Source organism: Balaenoptera ricei, chromosome 5, assembly GCF_028023285.1.
Source record: "Balaenoptera ricei isolate mBalRic1 chromosome 5, mBalRic1.hap2, whole genome shotgun sequence".
Lineage (NCBI taxonomy): Eukaryota > Metazoa > Chordata > Mammalia > Artiodactyla > Balaenopteridae > Balaenoptera > Balaenoptera ricei.
In genome coordinates, this window is record NC_082643.1 from 122881067 (window position 1) to 122897853 (window position 16787).

The following is a 16787-nucleotide window of genomic DNA, read 5'->3' on the forward strand; positions in this document are numbered from 1 at the left end:
GAGTTTACTTTCTCTTTCCTCTCTTTTAGAACATGGAATGGTTTTAAACTATAAACTGACTTTTACCCTTTAAAATATATTTCCTCCTAAAAATTTCTTTCTCACCAAAGCAAAAGTTTCTTGACAGAGAACATGCTTTGGAGAGAAGAAGGGATTCCCCACTTCCCCTCACACTTTCACCGCTAACACTGCTTGTCTCTTTTACTGTGGAAAACAGCTTATGCTGTAAAGAATTAGAGAAGTAGCCTTGCATAAAAAAGTATGAACTTTAAGCCATTTCTCACCGCACTTATGACCTTGTGTTTTTATGGCTGCTAGTAACAAAGCCGAGGCCAGGATACTGTGTGAGCTATGATAAATGTGGGCAAGAACTCTAGAGACAGCACTGGGGGCTATATTTAGTACCTTTCTTTTGCCATGCTTAAGACATTTCACTGACACGTTCCTTCGTTCATTAATCTTCAGTACCAAGAGGCCAATAATGCACTCAGCACCCTCCCCCTTATCATTTTTCAACAGACAGCTGGCTATCCACAAATCTCCTGTAGTTGAAATCAATGAGAATCTTCACATACTTGTCTCCCCCAGATTACTGATTTAAAGCAAATACCAAACAGAGCGGTGTTTACCTTTCTTTTTTTTTTTTTTTTTTTTTTTTTAATACCTTTCTTTCGTATAACTCTTTCATGCTTCTAAATTGCTGATCCCATCGCTGGTTAACTTCCAGGAGCTGAAATTATTAAAGTTTGGTAAATCAACACAGGATTTTGCCCATTTGGAAATTTAGCCAAAATGAAATCACTTTTCGAGGCTACTAAGGTTTTGGAAGCCATGGGTGAAGACAGTATTCCTTCCACCAAGTTCTGGTAGATCTGGGATAAGTTAATTGAACACATTCGCCTTTCATAATTGGTTCACATATGAAAAACTATTAAGCCTTAGGTATATCTTGACTAGTCAGTTGAACAGTTTATTAGCAACTTCTAACTTTGCTTAGTTATTTGAATTTTCATCTTCTTGTTTAATCTAACCAGAATCTGATAAAAATTGTAAGTATTAATGGTTTTATGTAAGATTTATTAATATTTGAAGGGCCTTTTTTCAAACCTTTCCATATTTTTTGTGCTTACATTGATTTGTATAATGAAATATTTCTTCTAGCTTTTTAAAGGCAGAATTTATATTAAAAAATTCCAAGTTCAATTAACTGATAATCATTTGCTTGCAATACTGTGTTTTTTTAAAAAATCAGTACATGATTTGTATTATATACTCAGCTAATGGATAATATCACCTTTTTGGAAGCATAGGTTTTTCAGGGAATAATAGTCTTGTCATAAGAAAATATTTAGAAACAATTTAGGCTGCAAACAATTTGAAAGTTTTAAAACTGTGTGCCAAATAGATGAAAGAAAAAACACTGAGACCTGTTTTCAGTTTTCTTGTAAGGGAAGTCTACAACTTTCCACATTAAGAGAAATTCCAACCCCTATAAATATGGGACAGACATGGAGAAGACTGTCACAATGACTAAAATGTAGCAAGACTTTCTCTTAATTACAAAACAAAATATCTAATCCAGAGTGGCAGTTGCTAGGTAACTCTTATGCTGGAAATAGATATGACTATTTAGTATAAGACTATATAATATTATTATGTAAAGATCCCTGATCTGTTGTTATTTTAGGGACTAACATTTCTATGCTATGGTAACATTACTCTGCTATAGTTCAGTAATTTTCCAGAAGGGCACACTATTTTATGCAGTATCAAAGAAGGGTAGAGGAAACCATAGGAGAAGACATGAAGGCTGTAGCATAGAAAATGATTTCGAAAAGGAATTACAAAATTGACAACAGAGTGCCAAAACTGTTAACTTTTTACCTTTTTCTCTGTCAAGGAGAATAAAGAGGTTCTAATATTCATTAAACTCAGAAAAACAGAACTCAAAATAATATCCATCACATTCCCGATGACATTTTAAAACAAATTTCTTTTATGATAATGCTCCTTAACCCCTGTTGGTCAGATGCCCAACTCATGAAGTCATAGCACCTAATCAATGATGCAATAAAGCCTCTGACAGTTTGAGTTTCAAGGAGTGTCAAGTGCCAAGCATAAAGGGCACAGATGATAAGCTCACCTAACCCATGTGGAGGAAATGTCTAAGTTTAAAAAAAAATTAAGATTATAATTATTGGATTTATGGCTTTGTCATTTTTATTCATTTGCACAAGCACTGAGAGACCGAGTAAGAGATATGTAGGTGAATAAGAAAGAAGTATTTGCTCTCAAAATAATGCAGTCCAGTATCCTTAAGATAAATACTGTGACCCAATAACAAAAATAAAAGGCACTAGGTGCCTATTTTATTCTCAGCATTAATCCACGGCACATGTTGCTTCAACTAATATTTCAAAATTACCTCTTTTCTCTGTTTTTCCAGGCACCTTATCTTTTGTTCAAGGGAATTTGTTAAGTTCTTTCTTCTCGATGATTGAGTCCACTTAAAAAAAAAAAAGAAAAAAGAAAAAGAGTGAAACAGAACAGTCTATAAACAGGAGAAATGCTTCTCTTCACAAACTCTCGTGTTGTAATTCATAAAAATATTTTAGCAATAATAATGCTCACACCATAGTCCTTCATAGAGACCTGTTGATGACAAAGCTTTATATTTTAGACTCTTTTATATGAATTAAGTACCAAAATAATTCTCTAATAAATTACAAATGTATCTATATAATGGACAAGCAAGAAATTAGGATTTTATGAATTTGGATTTCAATCCTTTTCCAAAAAAATGAAAATTCAGAGTATAATGTATATAGAAATCAAGTAAGTTTCATGGATATATGTTAGGTATTTACCTGGTAAACATTTCTAAAAACTCATTTTTGTAGACATACCCATGATCTGAAGAGTGGCCCTGGCAAAAGTCAGAGAAGTGATAGAACCACCAAGAAAAAAAGACCAACACACTACAGTTAAATGGCAACAAATTGATTCTGAAACAATAATACAATAAATTAACTACCTCAATGACCATCATTATGATTATGTTATAGAGGTGGGCATAGATTATCTGGTATTTTGTAATTTTAACCAGCCCTTTGTATAAAGCTACTAGGTGACAAATTTAGATTAATAATAAATCATTGGTATGGTGAAAAACTAACCACCTTTCTTTTCAGTTTTTAAAAAAAAAAATATTATTCATTTAAAGAAAGCACAAAAGCTCTGGAAACTCCCTGACATCTGTCTAAATCGACCATCAACAAAGTTTTCTTAAGTACTGTTTTCTCTGTTTTAACTCAGTAGTCTTAAAACCATCGCATGGCTGAGTCATATAAGTAATACAATGAATGGGGTAATGAGGGTCGTCCCTAAATCTGCTATTCAGTTTCAGGCTCAATAGCTATTGTGGACCACGAAATTGCTTAAGGGTATTCATGAGCAATTAAGAAATATTTTCAAAACATGTTGGCCTTTGCCACAAGCGTTACAGGAAATGCTGTTTTGCAATCATCATAGGATTTCAAGGACTTTTTTCATTAGAAATGATTTATAAAACTATTTTCTATCTTTTCTCTACCTACCTTTGTCTCACAATGTTTTAGGATTTGACGGTATTTTATACCTCTATAGATGCTGTTCTTAGTTTTCTTAGCTACTTCCTATTCAGATCCATGTGTAAGTAAGACTGCATTTAAAAAGCCATTCTTCTGTAGGTCAACACAATGAGAATGATTATACCTGCTTCTGACCTCAAGGTGGTTTAGCCCAGTGTCAGAAGTGACATCAATTTCCAGGTGACAAATATGTTGGGTCCTGCAATTGAGATTTCCCTTTTTTAGGAAGACTTCCAAGGGACTCGACTTATTCTGGATCAGCACAGACTAAATATCAGGCATCTTTGATTTGGAGAATGCTGTGAGCCAACCCTACTTAGTGTGTCCTGGGCTCTGTGAAGCAGCGATTTGGTGAGACTGGATTCTAGACCAGTGGTTCTCACCACTAGAGCACATCAGAATCACCCTGGGAGCTTGCTAAACGTAGGGCACCCTGAACACCGATCAGAATTTCTGAAAGGGAGCCATAGCACCTCTATCTTCTTTTTAACAGACTACTTTTTAAAGCAGTTCTAGGTTCACAGAAAAATTGAGTGGAGAGTATAGAGATTTCCCACATACCTATTGCCCCAACAAATGGGTAGCCTTCCCCGTTATTGGCATCCCCCATCAGAGCAGTATATTTGTTAATAGATGAGCCTACATTGACACATCATTATCACCCAAATCCACAGTTTACATTAGGGTTCCCTCTTGCTGTTGTACATTCTATGGATTTAGACGAATGAGTAATGACATGTATCTATCATTTGTAGTATCATGGAGAATAGTTTCACTGTCTTAAAAATCCTCTGTGCTCCACCTATTTATCCCACCTCTATTTTTAATAAACACCACTGATTATCATGAGTTACACTAAAGTTCAAGCTTCTTCCATTCCATACCATGCTTCGCAATATGAATTTTAGGTCCTCAAAAAGTCTTTTTTCTATTTGTGATATAGACCAAAAAAAAAAATCTGTGACCAACAAATATTTGTATGACCCTACTTTCTGGGAATCTAGATTAAGAGTAATCAGATAGTATGCATTTTTTTCCATATATAATTTTCTCTGGAAAAACATTATGAAATATTTTGACCCTTGATTTTCTTATAAATGAGTTATTTTTAAATAACTTTATAAAAATCATTTATAAAATGATTTAGTAAAGATATTAAATCTGCAAGACAGAGAAAGCACAGCAATAGGTATGGCTTATAAGTCATAAATGTATCACAAGGGATTTCTCTGAGGGTTAATCAACATTTTACCACCATTCATATGTCTTAGGTGTGCATTAAAATGAAAGAAAATCAGTTAAGTACAAAGTTTTGGGGAAACTTTTCACTTGTTTTTGCTGTGCTTCCCAGTTGCTAATAAAGGCATAGAAAGATTTTTAGTCACTGGTCCTTCTAAGGGCTCATTTAAAGAACATTTATCCCCTATAAAATGTAATCTGTGTTCAAAGTATTTGGACCTTGATTTCTCATTTACCCTAATACCCAGACCAACTTCTAAAAGATCCAAGTTCTGAGACTGCTAAATTAAATACCTAAATGTACCAAAAAGTCTCAATTTCCTATTATATATTAGTTATCTCTAAAAAAATCTTTAAGAAAGCACTTTCATTCATTCATTCAATTAGTAAGTATCTGTTGCAGTAACCAGTAACAGAACAATGACTGTGGTATTAATTACGTATATAGAAGTATTTCACCATAGATACTCTATTGCTATAATAGCTTTTATTTCTAACCACACAAATATAATATTCTTTTTACATTTTACATTAAACCAAATTCCTTGAAATCAAGAGCAAAATATGAAACACATAGAATTGAAAAGCTGACAGGACAAGATTTTATTTCTCCCTTTGTAAAAGAAGAAATGTAGCTCAGAGGTGTCAAAGGAAATGTAACCAGTCACCTAGATATTTTTCCTTTGTTGAATAACATTCTTGAAATATATAGAGCAGATCTTAGCTAAAGAAAGCAAACTAGCCATTTCTACTCTTATTAATCATTGCATAATTCGCCATTAGCAATGCTGTCGATGATATATATGGTCAATTCATCCCCTAGAAGTGCGTTCTTACCTCTGCATGCTCCGTAGAACTTTCTGTACCACTCATTCTAGTTGTGGACTGTAGGAAATGTGTCACGGAAGCTGGCTTTCCTGGAGTCTTGGAGAGCAGAAAGAAAAAAGCAAAGAAAATATCTCTTAATGGTGTCTTTTAAAGTGAGAGCAAATATATATATAATTTTTAAAATACCACACAAATAGTTAACTGATGATAGAAAATAATAGCAACAGTTTTTCACTGAAAATATACAGAAGTGACTCTGTATGTGAATTATACAGAATAAGGTTAAAAGCACAGCAAGTGTGATTATAACTTTTCTTCTCTTCCAGATAGGGATTTCCCAGCATGTCTCAAGCTGCAGGCTGTGACTAACACACAAGGCAGATAAGCCTTGCTATGGTATGTAAATTGCCATTCTTCCCTTACTGGCAGTTTCTCCCACTGGAGGAAGAAGTTACCACAGAAGGCCTAGGCAAGCCAAGTCTTTCCTCAGTAGACTAGCTGCCGTAACTTCACTGTATTTCCAGATCAATTAGGTAACTGTTGACTTTTTGACAGCCCAGTTCCTTGCTTCCCTAAGGGAAGGATTTTCTGGCAACGCCTTATACATGTCAGCTTAGCTGTGCAGAATTTAATGAGTCATACATAATTCTCATGGAACTGAAAAGAAAATAATTCATTACAAAGTTATTGGGTATTGTTCGTAAAAACTAATCTTCTGTATTGGCAGGAAGTTTAAACTTGGTTCTCAAGTGTAAAGTCTCAAGACTGTCTTTTCCATAGGTTGTCCACATTTTCTCCATGATCCCATGGAAGTAAAATCTTTGCACTAACATTTAGCTTTAATGAGTTGGCTTGTCGTTTTACAGGGCACTGAGATAATGGAGCACATTATAAGTAAGGCAGATAAAAGCACGGAAAGCAGATGTTTGGAGCTACACAGATGGGCCGTGATAGAGCAGAAGACCTCATTCTTGACTTGGAGGAGAGGGAACAGAAGACAAGGCAACAATATAGAAAGGAAAGAATGTGTTGCTGAAAGGAGAAAAGGAAGAATTTAGTCAATCACTTAATTTACGTTTTTCTTTAGACCTCCCTATTTGATATCCACATATACGTAGGATAAATCCTTAAACTCCTGAAATTCAGATTCTTTAAAAGGGAATGAATGGGTGGCTAAGATTTGGCCCTCCTTTTTCTCCTTTAGATCTTCTACCCATCTCCAATTCTTGGGCTCCAGACGAACTGAATTCCCTCTGCTTCCTGAACTGGTCACGCCCCCTGATATCTGTGGCTCTCTCCACCTGGAGTGTGTGTGTGTGTGTGTGTGTGTGTGTGTGTGTGTGTGTATTTACTTTCTGCTGGTTTCTTGGTCTGTTTGGGGGGTACACTTGAGTGAAATAGAATGATATTTCCTTAAGGCAATATCCAAAAATACAAGTGGGAATGAAATTGTTCAGAGTTCTAAAGGTAAAACTTATGACTCACATATGATTCGATTTTAGGGAATATAAGCAGGGATTTCCTGGAGACTGACACTTCATTAACAGTAAAATCTACTCATCAGAAAAGAATAAAAAAGACAATAACATAAAAATATATTTTTTCCCTCTCAATCCCTGCCCCAAACACACACACACACACACACACACACACAAACAAAACATAATTATATATGGTTCAAGGTTCCCTTCAGCCTTATTTGTGTATTTGGTAATAATAACCCTGTGGATGTGTTAACACTGACCTAAAGAAATGGTTAGAAAGAACATTTTCTTGCCAGGCACTGTCGTCTTTGGGTCCCCTCTGTGTGGGTATCCTGTTGCACATTCATCGTTGTAACCCATCATGATGTGAGTGATTCTACTGAATGGAAATCCTGTATCTTTGCATTTTTCATTATAAATTTTTCCCTCTTTTTCTGCTATGGCAGTTTAACAACAAACAGATTTTCTATTAGCTCCAGAGAGCCAACTGGTGATTTATGAATAAACAATAACTCTTCTGGAGTGTCCCAAGTTCGGTTTGAGAAAAAAGGAATTTGCATTAGTACAGTCCTAGGAATAAACTGGATATTTTCTGTTACATATGCTCTCTTCACCTCACCTCCATCCCTTTCACATATGCTATATACTTTAAGAGTCTGGCTTTTAGTCAAGCTTTGTTTCATGAGAAGTCTCACTAGCTGCAATAACTTTCAGAGAAATGGACATGTCACTCCATGTTTCCAAAGTGATTTTGAAGAGTCCTCATTTCTCAAGTGAATAAAATAATCTCTAGAGGAAAATAACTAACAGAGGGAAATATGGTGAAGTAAAGGACCAAGGAACTACCGGTCAGTGGTCTGTAACTATCATTCCGGTTGATGATAATTCTCTCAAAATTAGTTCAAGAGAGATCATCACATTTCTATACATGCTTGGAGGGATTCTTTGGCAGGTAAAATAAACATGGCTTTTTCTTTAATATCCATTTAGAATGGGGGTTAAAAAACCTCCTTTGCTTCCTGAATCTATTTGCATAGATTTTTAAGTGAATGTGCTATCTAGGTAGGAGACAGAGTACATACGTAGTGGTGACTAAACATCTGACTCTAGAGTCCAGTCATCTGGATTCATATCTCAGCTCTACCTTCACTGCTTGTAAATCTGGGGATGATGCTTAAGGCCCCTAAGTCTCATCTTCCACATTTGTAAACTAGGGATAGTAGAGGTGTCTTCTTCCTGGGGTTGCTGTCTATGATAATACATAGAAGAGCTTAGATGTTAATAATGATATGACCTTAAAGATAGGGACCATCAATCATTTACACATCACTTACTATGCACATGGCACTAAGTGGGTTCCAAAGGAAAATAAACAAAAGTAACAAAAGTTCCTACTTCTAATGAAATTTACATATCTATAAATAAATAAATAAATAAATAAATAAATAAATAAATATATATATATATATATATATATATATAGAGAGAGAGAGAGAGAGAGAGAGAGAGAGAGAGAGACATGACCGTAAGAATTCACAGCTTTAATCATTATTGCAAGAGTTGGAATTTCTGCTGGGCCTTGAAGGCTGGATAGGATTTTCATAGATGGTGAGAACTGAGATATATTATTGTAAGGGGAGCAACTTAAATGAAACAGAGATAGACAAGCCTAAATATGAAGGATTATAGCAAGCTCAGTGTAACTAGAGGGGGGCTCATGTGGTCTATCTAAAGTCGATTTGGATCAAATTGTGAAAGGCTTTTAATTTCAGACTAAGAAATTTTAAGTTTATTGCATAGGCCATGAGGCACTGCTAAAGACCCTTGAGGAAAGGAATTATATGATCAAAGTGGCTTTTTAGTAAAAATAAACCTGGATATGCACATTATGTACTAAATGGGTTAGACAACTGCAATACCACTTAATAGACATTATCAAAAGTAATATTCAAAATACTTAACATCTCATGGTAATCAAAATATTTAATAATCAGTTCACCTGGGGCACTCAGAATGAACCACACCTCTGAAATCCAGGCACCTATATTAATTGCCTACTCACCATACCTGTTTGGTTGCTTAATAGGTACCTCCTTATCCACTTACATAAAAGCTATTTCTTGATCTTCCCTCACAAAACTTGTCTTCCCCATGACAATGACAAATTCCATGCTCTGGACTAAGAACTGTGGAGTCATCCTTGACTCCTCTTTTTCCTCACAGCCTGTACCCAGTCTATCTGAACATTTTTTAGGCTCTCTATAAACATACACAGAAAGGAGAGTAGCATGTTGCCACAAGAGCCTAGAGACTTCCCAGTTTAAGGAGAGAGTGAAATAAACATACAATTTTATAAATTTTCAAAATGGAAACTTTAATGATTACTTCCTGATTTTATTCACATGAAAATTCTTGAGAACATCCAGTAGTTACTGACATCTGTCTCTGTGTCAAATCCTAGTTCCATCCTTTACTAAATATGTGACCTTGGGCAAGATGCTTAGCATCTCCGCATTGATCAAGCCACCATCATCTCCTACCTGGATTATTGCAATATTATTGCAATGTTCCTTGCTTCCCCTCTTGCTCCTTTCCCATCTATTCTCAGCCCAGTAGCCACTGTGGGTCTTTAAAATATGTCATTTCATGTCACTCCTCTGCTCAAAACCTTTCAATGGCTTCCCATCTCAGAGAGAAAGCAAAACTCTTTATAGTGGCCCACAGGGTACTAGACACTCTAGCCTGTGCTCCTCTGACTTCTTTCTCAGTGTCCTCCTGTTTGTTCACTCTGCTCTATGTCCTGGCCACACTGCTGGTCCATGAACCTCTCGTGTACACTCCCTGTTCTGTCCGCCCAGAACTATCTTTCTCCTAGATAACCTCATGGCTCATCCCACCCTCCACCCCAAATGGGTAATTGCTTCAATGTCATCTCTTTATTAAGATCTTACCTACCCCTCCCCCATTTAAAATTACTCTCCATCCCAGTGCTTTCCTGCTTTTTTTTTTTTTTTCCTGCTTTCCCAGTGCTTTTCCACAGCACTGTATATCATACCCTATATATTTTTCTTCTTTGTTCTTTGCCTCCCACCATTAGAACTTAAACTCCATGACAGCAGTTGTTGTCTGTTGTGTTCATTCTATATTTCTCGAACCTAAAATAGTGCCAATTATGTTAGTGCTTATGCAAGTACACGTAGTGCTCAAACACACGTAAAGCCTCCTCCTCACCCCAAACTAAATCTGTAATGTTGCTGAGTTATGTATCTTCTCAAGAGGTTGTAGAAGATCTCAAGATCAGAAAAGTCAACTTCTTGGCCTCCAAACTAGTAAATTACCTCTCTTTCATACCCCAAACCTGGGTTTGGACTAGAAGAGTCCCATGAGAGGCATGTCCCAAATTCCACAGCCTCAAGGGGGATACGGGCTTGTGTCCCTCCAGGTGGGCGCTTTGAAGCACTTCTTCCATGCAGTACATACATGTCTGTTTCCACTGCACACTTTTAGTTTTTAGTGCATTGCAGATACATCACAGGGCAAATTGGACTTTGCTGACTATTCTCTAGTCTTTAGGAAACTGCAGAATTTATGAAACTTCCACGTCTAAAGATTTCTCAGCGTTGCCCAAAGCAATAAACCATCTGACACAGCCTGACCAGCAGCCCCTTTGAAGTCTCCCCTGGTTTTCCAGAGCAGTTAGTTACCTCCTCCTTTGTGATCCAGGGCACTTTGTGAAGCATCAATTCCTGCACTTATTGTAAAACTGTCATTAATTTTATGTACCTTTCTCTCCCAAGGCTGTAAGTTTCTGGAAGGCAGGGTCGATATTTATGATTTCAGCCTTGGGAACTGACATAGTACCTTCAGAGTACAGAGTAGTGACATACACATTTAAAAAAAATAAACCTGTTTATGTATAAATTTTCAGTAGGAAATCATAGTACACTTCTACATCTCAGAACACAGCCCAGAGGAGAATGACCACAGGGATAAACAACGTTATATGTTTTGTCTCCAAATCAGAAAGGATCAAGTAGGGGTTTCCATTTTTAAAAAGCTGTTCTGTTTAAATGTATTTTCTTTTTATTCATTTTATAGGTAAATATTTCACCCTTTTTTATTTTGGTTACGTGATCAATATTATTTTGTCTCCATACAAAACCTCCTTAAATTTTTTTCTCCTAATCCTAGTTAATATTTAATAAATAAATAATATAAATGATTATACATGTTACGAGGGAATTTTAAAAAGGTATAAATGTGGTCTTCAATAATATCTCCTGCATTTGTACAGTGCTTTATTATATCTTATGAGATAAGTTAATCTCTTGAAGTATTAACTGGTGATTCCCCCAAACACATATGGTTCTTTGTTTCATGTAACTAATCCTTTCTTTGTTCAGTAAGAGATATTTTTCGTCTCAGGGCTGAGTAAGTTTGTCATTGAATGCAAAGGGAAAAACAGTCCCTGTTCAGCCTTTGAACTTCAAAATAGACTCTTCAAACTCTAGAGACAATCCTGAAAACCAAAGCTTTGAATTGCAAGAGCTAGTATTTCTGAAAGTAATATATTTTTAAAAATTTTTTAAAGATTAATTCCTTTTGTGAAATTTATTTTGAAATGCTTCAAAAAGTAACATGGATTGATGGATGAAACGTGCGGTGGGTAGATGGATAGATATATGATAAACAAGTAGAGTGAAGTTTTAATAGTAAAATCTATGGGTGTACACCATAAAATCCTTTCAACTTGGCTATATATTTGAAATTTTCATAACAAAATGTTTGAGAAAAATCAGAATCAAGCCATAAAATCTTATACCATAAACAACTGACAGAAGAGAGGGTAGATGAAGAGATGGTATAACCTATTCCTTACCTCTTCCACACTCCCTACCCCATCCCACCCAGAGAAGAGTAAAAAAAGGTATATGGCCCTGAGGAAAAATGAGAAAAGAATCAGGGGAAAATAGCCCTGAATGTTGTGAGTCCTCTTGGGGAAACTGAGTAGAACTCTTCTAGGGGCTCATCCATCATCTATCGAACAGCCTAGATTGAACATCAAAGAGCAGAGAGAGCTTTGGCCTTACCCCCTGAGGTAAACCTGGGGAAGGGGCAAGTCTTGAGAACTTCTGCATAGCACACATCTGGGACTTCGCAGCAAGTCTAGGTAGGGAGGTCCTGAGACAGACACCTCAAACACAGAGTGGTGTGGAAGCAGAGTCAGAAATTTCCTGCATTCCTGAGAAGGATGTAACAGTGGTTAACTAGGGTTTTGTGGATTTAAGAATGCTTTGCTGTCAAATTGGGGAAAATGCAGTATTTATCACATGGATCCGAGGACAGGAGATGAGAAGAGGAACCTGGGAGCTTCAGTGATTGCCAGTGAAGCAATAAGCCAATGAAAAGAGCCCAAGGAGCAGATTATACCAGTGCTAATGGCAGTGTAAGATGATGGATTATTGCAACCTGGTACCTTCACCCTGAAGTTGCTAGAAAAACATAGGACCTCCAGATAAATTTGAGTGTTAGATGCACAATAACTTTTTTTGTAACAGTATGTCCGATGCAGTATTTTGTTGTTTATCTGAAATTCAAACTTAAGTGGGCATCCTGTATTTTTATTTGTCACATCTGGCAACTCTACTCCACCTGCATTTTTCCACAAAATCTGCATCACAGACTGTAGGTGCTGCTGTGGGGAGAAGAAGACAGAGGAGAGAACCCCTGCATAAGGCTGCACTGAAAATATAAATTGCCTGAGAAAACGCTGAAGTGGCTGAGATTTCCTGAAGTCAACTGGATTAAATTATCTTCTAAAAGACAGGATAGGGGTCCTAGATTGAAACTAAATTCAGCTTAAAAAATGGAGAAAATTACAATTTTGCACATGTGAGTTCTGTGGTTTGAAAAATTTTATCTGCTTCAATTTGAACTTCCTAACAGTCCCATGCAGCTGTCTGAAGAGGCATCTTTGATGTTAAGAAGGATTAAATTGAGGTTCAGAGTTGAGAAGTGACTTGCCCATGGTCATTACGTGATGAGTGGGTGGCTGAACCCATACCAGAACTCAGTCCCCCTGGCTTGTTCCCCACAAAGAACCTTTCACCTATGCGAGGAGACATGAATAACATAGCTAAAGATTATTGGACAAAACATAATTTACTTTGTTTGATACAGGAGCCTGAGTCATTAAGAAATATAATTCAGAAAAGTTTCAAGGGAGTTGAGCTTTCTTGAGGGCTACATATGAACTGGCTTGACCTTCAAGATCATATCCAAACAAAATCTTACCAGTTCCCGTCACTACTTGCCTAGAGATTAATTTCTACTGCCAGTGACTGGTGGTCAGAAAAGAGAAATTTAGCCTTTGAAAATTGTAATCCTGCATTTGAATTTTTTAATGTTCTCTTCTCTGCCAGGACTTTAATCCATGATCACTCGGTATCTTTGCAAATCACTTTATTTTTCTCTTGTACTTAGCTTACATGTGTTGACTTCACCTTCATTCATGTACTCATTCTTATAATAAATATTTATTGATTATGGACTGTGTATTGGACATGTGATAAGTACTAGATGAGCAAAACAGACATGTCTTTCATGTATTTTCTGGTTTTTGAATATAAAATCTGAAGATTAGAGGGGTCATTCCACTGATGATGAAATCCTTTCTGCATCATTTCATAATCACCAAGCGATTAGCCTGGAGACCTCAGGTGAAAGAGACTACTTTCTTCCTGAGACAATACATCTCAACATATCATAGCTTTAGATACTATTTTTAAATAGCAAAAATTATAGTTACATATAGTAATTAAGAAAGGGCATGTACATATAAAGATGACGTGGGAATAATGGGAGCCTATGGTGATGACTTGTGGAAACACAAGTGATCAAATAGTGTATATTGGGACTGTTTTGTCTGAAAATGAGCCTGACTCAAAGAAAATCTCTCAATATGATAGCTTGAAAATATTGCAAATATTTACTAGCTGATCTTACTGATTTAAGGAACATTTACTTTAAAAAAGTAAATGTTCCTTACTGAAGAAAAAAAAAAAGGAATAAATTATCTCACTTTTTGCTACCTATCCCAGAATCCCATAGGAAAAGATATTTATATACTTTGTGGGTCCAGCCTCACTCCCCTCACAAGTACAAAAGAAGGTAAAAAGAGTCTTAAGATGGATTTCATCTAGATGGTAGACATTAGAATACTATGAGCCTTCTTCAGTGAGAGCTGAAAGTGCCCATTTCGCTAGTATTTTCCCCATGCCCATTAAAGAAATTGTTTCTAACCAAACTAGAAATGGGAAGGCTTGCTTGAGAAAGAAGACTTCTTGAGGCATTAGATTCCAAAACCCATCTTAGGTTTAGAAGTCCCTACGAGAGATCCACATTCTGTCACAAAGCTAAACAGATCAAGAATATAAAGAATACATATTTGCTAAACAACTCTTACGAACGTGTTTATTCGTGGTATCTCCCAAGCCAAGAATTTAGCTTCCTTAATAGTGTCACAAATTTACAAATCTCTGAACCCAGAGGCTGATGTTACTCTTCCTTCTGCATAATAAGAAAGACATATCTAAAGTTTTTTCAAATGTAATTGCTGAAGTCATCTAAGTCTAGGAGAGGGCAACGATTCCAAAAGTAAGGATAATACTTTTAGTTCCAAAAGTCTGTTTGCTAGAAGCCCTGACACTCCGAATTCATTTTCTTCTCTTTGCAGCCTCCTGGATGCCTTATGTTTGTTTATTCCGTTAAAATTATAAAATGTATTATAATTTCCACCCAGATGTCACCCTTCACTTCAAGACTTGGTGGCTTCCTCCACTAACACCCACCTCGTGTTGGCATGCTGCTCTCCTGGCCACCGAAGCAGCCTGCATTGGGCCTTCCAGGATCATTATGTTCAGAGGCAGATGGACTCCTCTTGCACCTACTGCCGGCATCTTCGAAAGGACAACCTGCATCTTCCATTGTTCTCTAACTCCCTCTCTTGTGGAACTTGGGGCAAATCCTCCCAGCGATGGAAGAGAAAACCTTTGAGTAAGAAAGTGTCCTACTCAAAAGCGTCTCTTACTTATTAACCGAGAGAAGCTTGAGTTTATCGCCTCACTTCTATCCAATAGACAGCCATCTGTCCAACAATGGACGCCTCTCAAGTGTTAGGGAGAGTTTCTGTCTCCCTTCTTTTATAAGAGTTTTAATTGTGTCTTAGAGTTCGATTTTAGCTTACAGACTTGTGTGTCTGTTTTCCTGTGGTGCCTGGTGTTATACCTTATTACAAAATAGAGTTCAAGGTGGACAGACACAGCAAGATCTCCTTATCTGGACATATACCTGATATTCATGGATAGTGGAAGCTTTTAAAATCTTTGTAATGAATGGAGGAATAATATGTCGTAGATAAGGCATGGTGATATCTTGGGAAACACAACCTGGCCTCTTTATCCACTAATCTGTTTGGTTTTGAGATTTGATTATACTTTTAGAACTATAAGACTAAAAACTACTAGCTGAACTTAGAGATAAGAGAAAGATACATAGCTCATTTAAATGACTTCACCCAGGTTGCCAACTGTGAGCTTCAAACACCACAAAGTGCAGCAGCTGAGTTGAGACAGGTCTTCTTGTTGCCTAAGAACTTGCTGTTTTTCCAGCCAGCTATTCAAACATTTCCCAGGGAACAGTAAACAGGTCCTCACACAACAATGCAACGGTTTTTCCTAACAAAAAAAGGATCGAAATACTCCATGATTACCACAACTGAAAATTAAATAATGGAATTCAAAGAGGAAGCCAGTAATTGTATGAGAAAAACTAAGAGGACTTTGAGGCCCAAGCTAATCCCACTAGTGTAATAATAATAATAATAATAGTGCTGTGTTTCAGCCCTTTACAGTTACTTACAAAATGCTTTCACATTTTCACTCTATTTATTTATTTATTTATTTATTTATTTATTTAACATCTTTATTGGAGTATAATTGCTTTACAATGTTGTGTTAGTTTCTGCTGTATAACAAAGTGAATCAGCTATATGTATACATATATCCCCTCCCTCTTGCGTCTCCCTCCCACCCTCCCTACCCCACTCCTCTAGGTGGTCACAAAGCACCACCGAGCTGATCTCCCTGTGCTATGCAGCTGCTTCCCACTAGCTATCTATTTTACATTTGGTAGTGTATATATGTCAATGCTATTCTCTCACTTCATCCCAGCTTACTCTTCCCCCTCCCTGTGTCCCCAAGTCCATTCTCTATGTCTGTGTCCTTATTGCTGTCCTGCCCCTAGGTTCATCAGAACCATTTTTTTTTTGTTTGTTTTTTGTTTTTTAGATTCCCTATATATGTGTTAGCATATGGCATTTGGCTTTCTCTTTCTGACTTACTTCACTCTGTATGACAGACTCTAGGTCCATCCACCTCACTACAAATAACTCAGTTTCGTTTCTTTTTATGGCTGAGTAATATTCCATTGAATATATGTGCCACATCTTCTTTATCCATTCATCTGTCAGTGGACACTTAGGTTGCTTCCATGTCCTGGCTATTGTAAATCATGTTGCAATGAACACTGTGGTACATGTATCTTTTTG

General features: G+C 36.6%; 1 protein-coding gene across 1 annotated transcript in view; it reads right to left on the bottom strand.

Moving 5' to 3' along the window:
* Positions 1-16787, bottom strand: part of TNIP3 (TNFAIP3 interacting protein 3) — a 101467-nt gene that overhangs the window by 28730 nt on the left and 55950 nt on the right. Inside the window, exons 4-6 of the mRNA XM_059923851.1 lie at positions 5706-5792; positions 2426-2506; positions 665-730 (exon numbers count right to left, since the gene is read on the bottom strand). Coding sequence (XP_059779834.1) covers positions 665-730; positions 2426-2506; positions 5706-5792 — 234 coding nt within the window. The remainder of the gene's footprint in view (positions 1-664; positions 731-2425; positions 2507-5705; positions 5793-16787) is intronic.